The sequence below is a fragment of the Bos javanicus genome, chromosome 5, assembly GCF_032452875.1.
Source record: "Bos javanicus breed banteng chromosome 5, ARS-OSU_banteng_1.0, whole genome shotgun sequence".
Classification (NCBI taxonomy): domain Eukaryota; kingdom Metazoa; phylum Chordata; class Mammalia; order Artiodactyla; family Bovidae; genus Bos; species Bos javanicus.
Genome location: NC_083872.1, coordinates 56,886,854 through 56,900,804, shown reverse-complemented (window position 1 = coordinate 56,900,804; position 13,951 = coordinate 56,886,854). Strand labels below are relative to the sequence as shown.

At 50.8% G+C, this 13,951-nt stretch overlaps 1 protein-coding gene across 2 annotated transcripts; it reads right to left on the bottom strand.

Annotated features, from left to right (window-relative positions):
• Nucleotides 1-2,086: 2,086 nt before the first annotated feature.
• TAC3 (tachykinin precursor 3) lies at nt 2,087-8,965 on the bottom strand. Of its 2 annotated transcripts, none has more exons than XM_061416766.1 (7): nt 8,698-8,965; nt 8,027-8,145; nt 5,734-5,839; nt 5,513-5,542; nt 4,968-5,021; nt 4,510-4,584; nt 2,087-2,362 (listed from the first exon to the last, which is right to left on the bottom strand). In XM_061416766.1, exons 2-6 carry the CDS (start codon nt 8,138-8,140, stop codon nt 4,511-4,513), a joined length of 378 nt encoding a protein of 125 aa, XP_061272750.1. In that variant the 5' UTR covers nt 8,141-8,145; nt 8,698-8,965; the 3' UTR covers nt 2,087-2,362; nt 4,510. The 2 variants fall into 2 exon arrangements, with proteins under 2 accessions (XP_061272750.1, XP_061272749.1); XM_061416765.1 differs by having other exon boundaries at nt 5,734-5,842; nt 8,698-8,956.
• Between the last annotated feature and the right edge of the window lie 4,986 nt (nt 8,966-13,951).

The window sequence follows — 13,951 nt, the reverse complement described above, 5'->3', positions numbered from 1 at the left end:
TTGGGCATCAACCTCCTTCCAATAGGAAGAAGAAGGCCAGGATTCCTTCACACATTCTCCAAGCACAAAACCAGGAATCGAATTTAAAGCTGGTCTTCATTTTTCCTGGAATCCCCAATACTGCAGTTTTCGTCAGTCCCACTAGAGAGCAACCTTTCTGTATTTATGCTCCTACTTGGCAAAGCATTGGTGTCAGGCAAAGCACAGGCCTGACTCTCACATCTGAGCAGAAGCTTTCATGACCCAAATAAATCCCCCAGACTCTGCAAAACTTATCCCACTTTTAAACAATCTAGGTAGATAATTTTGAAATGCTAACATGATAACTCATTGAGAAAAGCCTTCAAGGTTTGGGGTGAGGGTATTCTTTGAAATGTGAAAATGTTAGTCGTTCAGTCATGTCTGACTCTTTGCAACTCCATGGACTGTAGCCCTCCAGGCTCTTCTGTCCATGGAATTCTCCAGGTAGGAATACTGGAGTGGGTTGCAATTGTCTTCTCCAGGGGAATCTTCCTAACCCCAGGGATCGAACGCAGGTCTCCTTTATTGCAGGTAGATTCTCTGACTTCTAGTGGTAAACCAGACACCAGAGATACCCAGGTAAGTGCCCCCACCATGGAGCTGTGGGCCCAAAATTGCCCCAGTCAGGTTCTGAAAAGAGAGAACGTTCACTGGGGTGAAGGACCTGCAGGAAGAAGTCTCTGGCTCCATGGCCCTGTCTTTTCCCAGCCTTGGGAAAGCTGAGCACCTAGCTGAGATCTCCCACACCAACAAGCAATGCTCCAACACTATCTACCTGGGAATAGTATCAGGTTTCATAGGATAAAGGTTCAGTCCTACAGAACGTCTCCCATCCCTACATCTCCAGATGCCAATCTTTTAATTTTTATTTATTTATTTTTAACAATTTTATTTTTAAATGCTTTGCACCACCCTTTGTATGAGGGTGGTTCAGGGTCATGGCCAAGGCCCTTGCACTAAGCTAAGGCAGGGAGCCTGAGGACTTCTCAGGCTGTTCTCTTCAATTAAGGTACAGAACCCCCATTTGGGACCAGTGGACTGCGATGGGTGGCACATAAGATTAATAAAAGACACCCACACATACCTCCTTTAAGTGCCTTACATACACTGCAGACTACTAGACCACCATTACAGAGGCTGGTAACAGTTGCATTACAGAAGAGTCGGAAATAAACATTTTCCCTTTATAACTAAAGTGACCAGTTAAAGCTCAAGAGATCTTGCTCTCCTCCTTCTCGGCTCCTACAGTAACTTTCCTGTCTACATTCCAACCTAGCAAGATCAAGTGCTGTTTGCTGACCCAAAGCCCTGCTAGCCTGTAAACTCTGTTTGTGGGTCACCATCTCATCCCACTACCTGTCATAGGACCCAAGCCCAATATCGGGGGATGGAGAAATAGTAGTGCTACAGATGCATCCTTCTTTGGGGCTGGGTCTTTGCACAGCCATCATCCCCATCTCCCTTCTCTACAGAGTAGGAGTCAGGGGTTAATGTCTCCCAGGCCCATCCTGGAAATACAGAATATCTGGTTTTTCTTTTTTTAATATTTATCTGTTTACTCGGCTGCATCAGGTCTCAGTTGCAACATGCGGGATCTTTTTTCCATCATATAGGATATTTCCTTGTGAATCACGGACTCTCTTGTGTCACTCGGGCTCAGTAGTTACTGCACGTTGGCTTCATTGCTCCTCAGCACACAGGATCTTAGTTCCCCCACCAGGAATCGAACCTGGGTCCCCTGTATTTCAAAGTGGATTCTTAACTAGTGGACCACCCTGGAAATCCTTGTTTTTTTCTTTATCTAAAGCTGGTCTGTGAAAGTCTTTGAGTGCTAGAAACCATCTTCCAAATTCATTTCTTCTTTCAATCACTAAACAAATCTTCCCAAACTAACTATATGAAGCAACGAGTAAGACAGTGTTGGGAAAATTGACATGTGTACAAAATAAAGAAACTTCCATTTATATATGATATAAGTGTGTGTATCATATGTGTGTGTGTGTGTGTGTGATACAGCCAAAAGAGTCAAGAAAGAGAAAAACCCATCCACCAACCAAATACATCCTGTAGGTCATAATATGTAAAAATCCTTTATTGTTGAGGAATAGAGAGAGACATTATATTTGTAGGATGCTACAGAAAATCCAGGGCAATCTGTAGTCAATGATTTACAGGGACTGGGGATGCTCACAAGGCAGTTTCTGCAGCCAGTGGGACAGAGAGAAGAAGGGGTCAAAGCACAAGAGTGTTACAGGGGTAGGGAGGAGGAAGGGAAATAGAAGCGTGTGCATCCAGGGGTGGGTGTCTTCACGATGTAGCCCAGGAGTCCAGGAGTGGAGTGCTGAGGACCAAAAAAAAGATCAGATCACATCTCTGTCCTTAAAACTCCCACCACCCACCCACCAGGGAGGTGGGGGAGAAAGGGAGGGGCTTCTGTAAGGGAGCAGTAGAGAGAATGGAAGCCTTAGCCCTCAGCTCTCCATGTAGCCTTTGAACTAGAGGATTGAAAAACTCTCCTAGCTATAGTTGCTTGCGTCTTCCCGGCTGCTATGTGCATTGCACTACCCATTCATAAACACCATGTGCGTGGTCTGAGGGGTCCACACAGAAAGACGTAGTGGCAAAGTTCATATCATCCTGGCATCCCTATGAGCCAGGCATACACACAGCCCTGTCCAATGCATCTTGGAGCTAATGCTCCCCTGGCCTCACCCAGTCCCTCCTCCTCTTCCCAGAAACCTCCCAGAGGAAGGACAGGTCCAGGGATCACTTCCTTTTTCAGCAGTTTCACATGAATGAAATTAGACGGCAGGATGATCTGTGTTGATCCATCTCATCTAATCTTTACATGCCAGCCCCAGAGGCCTTGAGTCTATTCTCCCCAGTACCTAACAGGTTCGGAATGCGCCATCCGTGGTGAGATTATGAGGGCTGCAATTATGAGCCCAGTCCCTCCGAAAAAGCCTAGATTCACCAGAAAGCATTACAAGTAGATTTCTATAATGTGCTTGTTTCTGCCATTTGTATAAAATACTATGGCAAAATTGCACTGTAATTATCTTTATGGCCGATGCATAACGTTGGGGAGAGTATGTCATCCAGATATAGCTGCCCGTATAATTATCTGGCCGTCGGCAAGACTGAAATAACAATCTAAAGAGAGCAAAATGATACAGTAAGTACCATGTAATCAGCGAGTTACGGTTATTACAGCTTTTTGTGCCCCCTCGCCCAACACTGAATGGGGGGCACAGTCATGACTCTGGGCCTGGGAGTCATGCACAGGCAGTCTCATTGAGAGCCAGCTCCTGGTCCTTGGGTCTCCCTTGAAACCAATGAGAGGGGGTAATAGGGCCTCAGGGAGAGGGGCAGGAGTCTCTAGGAAGACAAAGGCTTCCTGACCCCTCTCTTTGCCTCCCCCAACACCATTCTTGGGAAGCTGGTGCAAAGAAAGCCATCAGTGAGCTGCTATTGCTATGTGTGGAAAGCTGGTGTCAGGGCAGATGGTTCCGCATTTTGACAACACACTTCCCCCGGGGGGACTCACGTTCACATACCAAGTGGAAGAACTGTCAGCCGACTCAGGCCTAGGTTCCAGCCCAGACAACTTCAGACAGACAGACCAGAGCCCACCGAGGCAACACTGGAACCTTCCCTACACCTCCCAGACTGCGACAGTCACAGTGAAGCCAAGGTACAATGGTATGTGCCAGGCACTGTTCTGAACACTTGACCTAGACTCACAGCAACAGCCCTGTGAGATAATATTATCATCCCCACTTTTCAGATGAGGAAACAGAGGCACAGAAGGATTATGTAACCTGGCCAAGAGACACAGCTAGTGAGTGACAGATCCAGGGTTCAAACTCAGGCCATGCTCTTATTCATTACTCTGCACAGAGCAATTACGATAACAGTTTCCAGCCAATCCCCATTAGATTTCAGAGTTTTTCTTGCATTTCTAGAAAGAAATGCAAGAATCATCCTTGCAAAGAACTCTATAGTGGACCCGGTAACCCAAGATTCACGATGATCTGGATGGTTTCAGCCTCCCTGGGAAGCAAAATGCTTCACGTGGGAATAAATGTGGTACCTATAATTATCCAATAATGATCTCTCCATCTTTTGCACAAATCACAAGAGAACAGAGTCCAAACAACAGAAGTTCTCCATCAAAGAAACCCCAGGGGAAAACCTCCTTTTGCCATTTCCCCCAACTCACTCCAGCTCAATTGTAAGCCGGGATCAATGAGGCTGGAAAGAGATGAGAAAAAGGGGTATGTGTGTGTGTGTTTGTGTGTTTTTCTGTGTGCACACGTGTGTGTGTGGTCACAGACAAGCACACACTTCTAAGTGTTGGGATGTATTTAGGGTGTTAACTATGAGCATTAATGCCCATAGCATCAGAGGAAATGATCCTCTGGCAACGCCCCTCCTACCCCACCACATACCCACAATCCCCTCTCCTCGCCCTGAGTAAGTCCTTACCTCATTCCACACTTGGAGGGTACTTGAAGGTGCCAAAGCTGGGGATGTTTTCTTGGTTTATATCAACAGGAGTGTCTGGCGGGATGTAAAGGGTGAAGTTAGGAGGGATTTTTCTGACTATGACCTTCACCCTAACCCAAAAGCAAAGGGCTGGCTATGCAGGACAGCTTTGGACGACAGAGTTAGGAAGAAGAGGGACTCTCTGTTTGGGAAATGGGGGAGGGGCAAGCAAAGCCTCTCTGACCCTTTCCCAACTGCAGCAGGACCTTCTTAGAAAGGTCTCCCCGCTTTGCTCCTGGGGAGGGCTGGACTGTGGGTCCAAGCTGATTGAGTAGAGGGGTAGAGGAGCCCTCACTGTAGCTAGGGAAAGTCCTGTCTTTCCCCCCACTGACAAACATGAAGCAGTTGACTTCTGCTACACCTTTGCCAGCACCCCAGCCCTCCCACCATGCTCCTACCTGGCTGGAGGTTCCTCTTGCCCATGAGACCCACAAAGAAGTCATGCATGTCACCTGCATAAAAAGGGCCAACATTGTCAACCATCACGATGAGGGGTTGATATATTTCCCCAGACAGGTGTCAAGATTTCTGAGGTTGGGTTCTGGTCTCTGTTTCTGTATCTCACCACAGCTTGCCTCCCCACAGTTAGCAGGCTGTCCCCTTAGCCCACCCTCTCTGTCTACCTCCCTCTCCCCCATCTTTCAAGAACTCTCAAATTCTCCCACCCAGCAGGTGCCTGATTTAGAATCTTCACAGCCACCAAGAGATCCTCTTGACTTGCACTACCACGCCCATGGAGGAAGACCTCACCAGGCCCCCCACACCTGCTTCCTCTGGCGCCCAGGGGCCTCTCACACTCTCTAGAGGGTGACTGAGCAGTTGCAGCTGGGATGTTGTTTGCACCAGTGGAACCGGGGCCAGCCAAAATAGTCACTGGGCCCTGTGCCCGTGGAGCTCTGGGCAAGTGGTCAGCAGAGGTCAGGAAGGAGAGGAGGCTACTCACGTTTCTGGGGAAGTGGTGACACCTTAGGACCTGTGAAGCAAGAACAAGCATGTAACTGGGGAATGGGATCTGCAAAGAGACGATTGGAGGGGGTTCAGATCACAACCCTCAATCATTCAAGAAGCCATCTCCAGTCTCCTTCCCTCCTGAAGGGTCTCCCAGGCCTATTTAATCTTCAGAATCCTGCCCCCCAAACCCCTTTCCCTGAGGCTGTATCCTACCTACGCTGGCCTTGCTCAGCATCTTGAGCAATCCATCCAGGGAGACCACGCGGCTATCATAGAGTCTCCGGAGCAATGATGGGGGCAGCTGGTAGAGATTTGAGTCCTTCTGGGGGAGAGAGACAAAGAGGGCCAAGGAGAAGGCTCACCCCCAGTCCTCTCACTCTTTTCCCACAAGAAATGGCCTCTTCCTGAGCTCATCACAGCTGAACCTGACATCCTATTTCTTTCCGGATTTCCTCTGGTTTCACACTAGAAGAGAAGGGGGCTCTCAGATTGTGGACTAGCAGCATAACCTCTGGGAGTTTGTTAAAAATACTTAATCTTGGTCCTATACCAGACCAACTGAGACAAAATCTGAGTCTTAACCAGGCTCCCAGGTGATTCATGGCAAGATTTGGGAGGCACGTGTAGAGGGAACACGTTGGGTATCCCTGTAGGCCGACCAACTGCCCCAGTTTGCCCAGGTGTGTGGGGCTTTCAGTGCTCAAGCTGGGACAGTCCTGGGAAAACCAGGACAGTTGGTCATGCTATCTCCCAAGCTCAAAGGGGACAGACTCCTGGGGCCCCTCACAGCTCCTGCCACCTCTCAGTGAAAAGGGCCTTTGGTTCTTTTCACCCTGGCACATCCGGAACCGGTCTGACCAAGGATATGGTTGCCCCACTAATCGAGTGAGCCAGGAATTTCTGAGAAAGGTTCATCAGACAGAGCTAGTATCCTCTGGTCTGTGCTCCATGATTGAGCCACAGACAGGACGTGGTCCTGGGGACACGTGGGTGTAGGCAGCCGGGGCCACCAGCCATCCTGGAATCGCCCCACTCTCCACTGAGTCCATGGGTGTTTCTCTCCCTGTGTTTCCCACCGCCGCTCCCTCTCTTTTCTTTTCCATTGGCTTCTGCCTGTGTTTTTCTGTCTCTCTCCCCACCACCCCGCCCCGGATTTAGAATTTCAGAAGGCAGCATGCTCAGAATGAAGTCTCTTCTCCTCCACAACTGAACCCCATTGTAGCCCTGCTGCTGAGCAGGGGTTCTTAATCATCTTGGTGGTTTCACACATGCCAACCTGGCTGCCCAGGCACACATACATCCTACTCCTGTCTCATCCCAATTTATCTCATCCTCATGGACCTGTAGGGAGAAGGGGCAGGAAGGCAACCTCTCTTTTACTGGACAAGAAGGGCAAGGTCGGAAAGCACATTTGTCTCAGAGTAACAGACCCAGATATTCGGTCTCCAGCTGAAACTTTGGCTCCGAACGCAGTGTCCAGCCTTTGGCACTTGCTCTGTGTATTTTGAACTGGTTCTGGTCTTTTGGAGCTCGTGTAGCAGCTACCACCTGCAAGGTTGCCAGCCCATCATGCCTTGGGACACCTCACCAGCTGGACAAAAACTGATGATGTCTCTTTGCCCAGCCCACAGCTTCCCACGCAACCACTTCCCCAAATTGTTCAAATACTCTGCGCACCTCCTGTAATGAGATGCTAAACAGATCCAAGCTGGAGAGGCATTTAGACTTCACATGCTGAATTTGTAATAAGTTCCACCTGTAATCATCTTAAAAGCACTCGTACCAATATAATTGCTGTCTTTTCAAAACCTTGAAAAGACTTCCTCCTTGTTCTCCCCCAGTACCCCTATTCTAACAACTCCTATTCTTTTTCTTAGAGGAACTTCAGAAACTGGGGCCCAACTTGTTTTGTGATTTTTTGTTTCCTATCCTGACTAAGCAGAGGCTAGAGGGGGACATAGGACAGGAGGAAAGAAAGGGTTGGGATCTTAGGAGCACCTGAGGTTACTAAGGGTGGAAGAGCAGGGGATAAGGGAATTTATGTGAATTTTTAAAACAACATAAGACATAAAACTGACAGGTAACAAAGAATACAAACGACTATTTAGGAGAGAAATTCTGACTGTTTCATGCCATCCAGGGAGTGAGGAAGACCTGCCCCCCTGCAAAGGGACAGAACCTGAGCTGGACTCAGGGAACCTGAGACCACCTTATCCAGCACCATCCACTCACCAGGTCACCAATCAAACAAACAATGTATCAGTGGGGCACCTCTTACGTACAAGGTGTCAAAGACATGCAGAGGGACAGAGACACTGACAGACATACTGGGAGAACATGAGGCCCCCAGAGAGGCAGGGCAGTCCAGCCCTCTGGTGGATAATCCAAGTAACTCCCCACCCGCCCATCCCACCTTCCTCCCTACAGAGGTGGGACAGGCAGAGTGTGGCCCCCATGATGGTGTCTGGTATTCTGCCGGGGTGGCAAACCAGAGGGGGAGCCTTACCTTGCTGTGACCCCCACCGGGCACCACCTGCTCCTGTGACTCCTCACAGACCGCACCCAAACTCCGAGCTGAGCTGAAGGCCAGGATGACTGCAAACAGCAGGGCGCTCCGCATGATGCCTAGGAGGACAGAGAGACAGGACAGGGGAGGCAGGGAGGAGGAGGACACAACACAGGTGCAAATGCAGGAGGCATTCACCACCAGTACCCTGCCTCCCCAGCCCCCAACTCTCCCACCCCAGCCTTGGTCAGTGAGAGTCTCTGAGCTGGAGGGGCTCAATCTCCCAGCCTCTATCACATGTTCCCCCAGTTTGTGCACCTGGCAATGAGCAATGGCGCAACAATGCCGGGGGCTCCAGCTCCCAGGGAAGATAATAGACTGACAGGACCTGCAAGGGTCTGTTTCGTTCGTCAGCTGAGGAGGGAGCCTGAATGCTATTTTCCAGCCCTAGATACCCTAAGACTTAGGCCAAAACTTTCTAAATATTGGAAGAATCAGTCTGTATCCACAGGCTCCAGGCATCACTACATCAACCCCTATCGCCTCTTTCTGCTCACCTGCCCAGTAGCCCACTCCCTGATCAAAGGCTGCCACCTTTATTCCCTCCTGACTCCACCCCTGTCCTCTGGTGCCAGCTCCTATCCATCCAACATTCTCTGGCTTGTGCCTACCTGTGGATCAGCTTGGAGCCTGGGACAGATGGTCTAGCAGGATCAGGGAGCTGGCCGGAAGCACTGCCCGCTCCCCACGAACGCTGCTGGTGCTGCTGCTGTGAAGAGAGAAACAGGGAGTGGAGGGACTGGGGAATGTGGCAGGAACTCCTGCCCAGCTCCCTGATAAAGGCTCTGGGAGGGTCTGGGGGAGCCGGGGGAGGGGCTGAGAATCACCAATCCCAGGGTGGCTGGCGGGGCGGGAGGCTGGTGGGGGTGAAGGGGGATATAGGCTTCAGACACACGCGCACACACACACACACACACACACCACAAACCCAGCAGTGAGCTGAGGTTATCCAGCAACTCACAGTCCAGCAGCCCTGGAGCTGGGCGCACTAAGCGATAATGTTGCTTATGCAACTCAACAGATGAGGTCCCTGGGCTCTTTCTCCTCCATATCCACACACCAGCTCTTTGCCCTTTAAACTTCCAGCCTCAACTGCCAGGCCAAACCAATCTCTGGCAGGTTCTTCTCTGGCCACCCCCCGTCCCCACCACCAGGATGAGCAGGATCCCATCCCGGATGATTGGGAGGTGAGTCTGGCACCTCTCCAGTCTTCGGTTGTCCCTCTGTCCTCCTTCCAGCTGGAGCTGACTCATCGCACTGGCCCTTAAACCTCTTAGGGTCAGCACTTCTCCCCAGTGGCTAGTGCAAAACCTCCAGCGTCTGCCTCCCTCCATCGCCTCCCCAGGGCCAGTGCCCCTCCCCTGGGGCCTCCCACCCCGTTTCTTGACCCCTGAATCAGCCTGACGTTGTTGCATCCTTCCAGGGTTCTCACTTCTATCCTTCCTGCTGTCGTCTCTGAGAGGAGGAACAGAACGCCACGGCTAAGCTGTTTCCCCTCGCCCCCGCTCCAGCATTGATCTCTTAATTGCTTCTTTTTCTCCTTTGTTACATTTATCCCCCACTCTGTCTCCAAACAACTCAGGCATCTTCTCCCCTGAACTTTCAAGCCTCTAATTATTGCCCCACAGTTGAGAGGCTTCACTGTGCTCATTTCAGGCCCCCAAGGTAAGAGAGCCCCAGGGGAGGGTCAGAGTCAGGATCTGAGACAGACCCAGAGAGAAAGAATGCCGCCATAGGAGATGAGGGGAGATGAAGTGAAAGCCGGCTTCAGAGCAGTCGTCACTCTCAGTGTTTATTTATAATGGAGGAAGAATTTGAACATTTGCAAGGGTGGCTCAGAAGTTAAAGCGTCTGCCTCCAATGTGGGAGACCCAAGTTTGATCCCTGGGTCGGGAAGATCCCCTGGAGAAGGAAATGGTAACCCACTCCAGTATTCTTGCCTGGAGAATCCCATGGATGGAGAACACTGGTAGGCTACAGTCCATGGGGTGGCAAAGAGTCGGACATGGCTGAGCGACTTCACTTTCACTTTCACTTTCAGCAGAGAGCTATTCAACTGATTTTCATCACCTCCACTGTGTGAGTGGGAAACATTCCTATTTTCAGATGAGGGAACTGAGGCTCATAAAGTTCAGACACATGCTTCAGGACATATAGCTCCTGGAGAACAGCCTCAAATCCAGGTGTTTCTCACTCCCAACCTCCCCTTCATTGTACTGCACTGGTCTATACTTTGACCAGTAAGGGGAGAGTTAGGTCCCCCAGAGGGGTGGGGGTCCACCTCCCGAAAAGACCTAGAGATTGGGACCGGGTACTCTTCTATATCTTGGGATTTGGAAGAGAATCATAGCTCTATTGCATAAGTATTATAATGGTTCCTGCTCACCAGCACCTTTCCCAATCACCCTATTTAAAGTTACTACCACTAGGGACTTCCTTGGCAGTCCAGTGGTTAAGACACTGAGCTCCCAATGCAGGAGCACAGGTTCAATTCCTGGTTGGGAAACTAAGGTCCCACATCCCTCTCAGCTTGGCCAGGAAATTTTTAATAAAATTACTACCACTTTATTCTCCATATCCCCTCATTTCTTTTCTTCATACATTACATCAAACATACTACAAATTTACTTGTAAAGTCTGTCTATCTCACCTCCCACCAGAATGTCATCTTTACAAGGGCAAGAACTTTTCATCTGTTTGCTATTGGATTCTTAGCTCTATAGTGTTTGGCATATAATAGGTGCTCAACAAAAATTTATTTATAAAACAAAAAAGGTAGCCTGAGTCTAGCTTCTTGCATTGCAGCCCACAGTGTGGATCTTCCATAAAGCCTCTCAAGCATTGCTAGAGTCCTGAAATGTTTCTTTCCCCAGCCCACCCACCCTCAGGCTTGGGCCATACTAAGAAGTCATTCTGGCTGCACGGGACTCCAGCTTCATCCCCAAGTGAGGGTAGCAGCTAGGTCATATTCCTGCATGCTCATTTGCTCAGTGTCCGACTCTTTGAGACCCCATGGGATTACGTGAGAGGCCACTGGGGCCTAATGTAATTACCCAGCTAATTACTTGGCTCTCTGGGGAAACCATGGCCCCGGACTCAGGGTTGGGATAAAGGGCAGAAGGGGAAGGCTGTTTACATGTAAATAATATGACTGGTTCATGCCTTTGAGACGTTCAGGTGCTATTTTTAATTGGACCTGGACATCTCCCACCTCCTCCCCTCCTCTCCTCTCACCAATCTGGAAAAGGAGGTCCAAGCCATACAAGCTGGAGGGGAATTAGGGGTGCAGGAGGAAGAACATATTAGATGAGGGCCAAGGACTAAAGTCTCCTGGGTCCCATCTCTATGTCAGCCTCCTGCCCTCCACCACCCCATTCATCCCAGCCCCCACGCCCTAGTACCAGGGAAGCAAGGCTTCAGCAAAGGTCCAACATGAATAATGTCCTTTGATGATAAGGCATCTTGCAGGATGGCAGGAGCCAAGGATCCGGGGGAGCAAGGGAATGGCAGGGAGAATTGATCACCCCTTGATCTCTGGGATTAGCAAAGACTTGAAAGAGCTGGTGCTAAGTCAGAGAGGTGATGAAGGAGGGAGGCAAGGACAGGCTGGGCTTCACTTTGCCCACAGATCATATGCAAATAGCATGTAAAGCAGGTACTGCAGCTACAAAGAAGCTGTTTTTTCCTTTGAACACTTGTGACTTGAGCCACGTCTCAGACACTGTCACTGGCCTAGAGGAGCAGAATCCCTAGAAGGATCCCCTCTGGGGCCCACCCCTCTCTTTACTGCTGATTCAGGTTGGAGGTGAGGCCAGGAAATGGGGGAGCTGAGATGAGACGAGCTAGTCAGCCCATCCCGAGGGCTGAGGTGGAGAATGTGCTTGTGTGCATGAGATGGCCTGTGTATGTCCACCACATGTACAGCTTGCGGGGCAACACGTGGACCCCTTCAACATCCTAGAGGGGTGCTGCAGGATGCTGTGGGAGGGGCCAGAGCCACAGGTGACACTGGGTGGAGAGATACCGGTGAGGAATGGAAGGATGCCAAACCCCCTGGCCAGGACACAGCTGGGAGACAACCTGCAGCATGAGGAACAGGAGTCCCTCAGAGCCTGCGGCAGGATGGGGCCGAGCCAGGAGGGCTGAGCGAGAGCTGGTTTGTGCCATGAGACAGCAGAATGACTCCTCGTTGGGGTTAGGGGGTGCTGGGATGACTTGTGCCTATCAGAGGCTCAAACAGCCAAGATTGAGTGAGTTGGACTGGTGATGGGGAGTGGGAGGCAGAACTTCAGCTTCTCCCATCATGATGGAGCTACTTCAAGCCCTATGACAAGGGTAGGGAAACAGCCCCTATAGGCTTCAGGGGATGAAAACACATGCTCTTGAATTCCAGAAGAGAAGAGAAGCAGAGACAGGAAAGAGGAGGAGGGAGGGAGAAATGGGAGAGTAAAGAAGAGAGGATCCCCACATGCCTTCCTTAGCCTAGCATCCACCCACATGACTGATGGGGGAGGACAGGAAGGAGGTCAGGAACCCTCACCCCTCACTCTCCCCTGATCCCTAGCCCGGAGAGGTGACAGTGCCTTCAGCCCTGGGAAAGGAAAAGCAGGATAGGGAGCAGCAGCTGCAGATTCTCCTGAAATTGCTTCTGAAAATGACCAGACACTTCACTGAGAAAGTGACGACAATTTGGGCCCTGGGAGCAGGAGATGAGGCAGAGAGCTGGGGTGGTCAGGCTCTGGTCACCACCCCCTCTTAGCCTGATTCTGAGAAGTCAAGGATGGGGGATCTGTTGGGGCAGTGGAAGGGTGGCCAGAGCCCCAGCGCAGGACAGAGTACCCCTACCAATGACAGCTCTAGACCCTCACCCACGGGAAAGAGCTGCCTCCCTGGGTCCTCTGTCAGCTCAGGGCAGGGTGTGCCAGGACTCAGGGCTGGTTTGTGCCCTGAGAGCTAAATTCGTCTGCAGGCAAGAGGAGGAGTTAATCAGGTCTCCCGCCAGTATGATCACCTGGGGCGTGAGCTGCCTGCTGATAGAAGCTGAAGTGGAGGGAGACCCCGTCCTCAAGGCACAGTGAGCTCAGAAGAGGCAGGAAAGAGGCAGGGAAGGCAGAGATCGTGGAAGGAGGCAGAGCCGCCCAGACAGAAACAAAGGCAGCCATATGTGTGCTCTCACAAGCGGGGATTTACACCTTACTACAAACAAAGGAGCTGCTTGTTCCCTAAAGGTAGAGACCAGAGCAGTAGAGGCTGAGACAATACAGCTTCTACGAGGAAACAGATATAGAGGAAGTGGGGGGATATTTAAAGTATGATACAAAACATTACGTGTTAACATTAGTCAGAGCCCACAGAAACAGGGACAATGAGATGGTGTGAGAAAGTTGGAAACCAAGAAAGAAATAATGTGAATGACACATGGAAAACAAATGAAGACAAGAGGGAAGACGTCAGTCGTGGGGATGAGAGAGTCTGGGTGGGGGAGCAGCCCCCTGTCAAGTGCCACCAGCTGTAGGCCCCAGCTGTGGGACAGTGATTAGCAAGGTGACCGTTGGCAGCAGCCTGACATCTCTGGTGTATGGAAAAGCAGGGGGGTACCGGGGGCAGGTGTGATGAAGTCCAGTGCTGAGCTTGGGATGGAGGGGACCATGCATGGAGCCACGGACCCAGCTCACCTCTGCTCACATGAGTCCCCCCAGCCTTGGGCCCCCTTTCAGGCTAAATCTCGAAAGGATCCCAGTATCTGATGAGACAGAGATCCTCACTTCTTCCCTCCAGGGACGCACTTAATGAATCAGCTCATTGGCCACCTGCGACCTGAGCCCCATCCCGGACTGCCCCGCCCCCACCCCAGTCTCTCCAGAC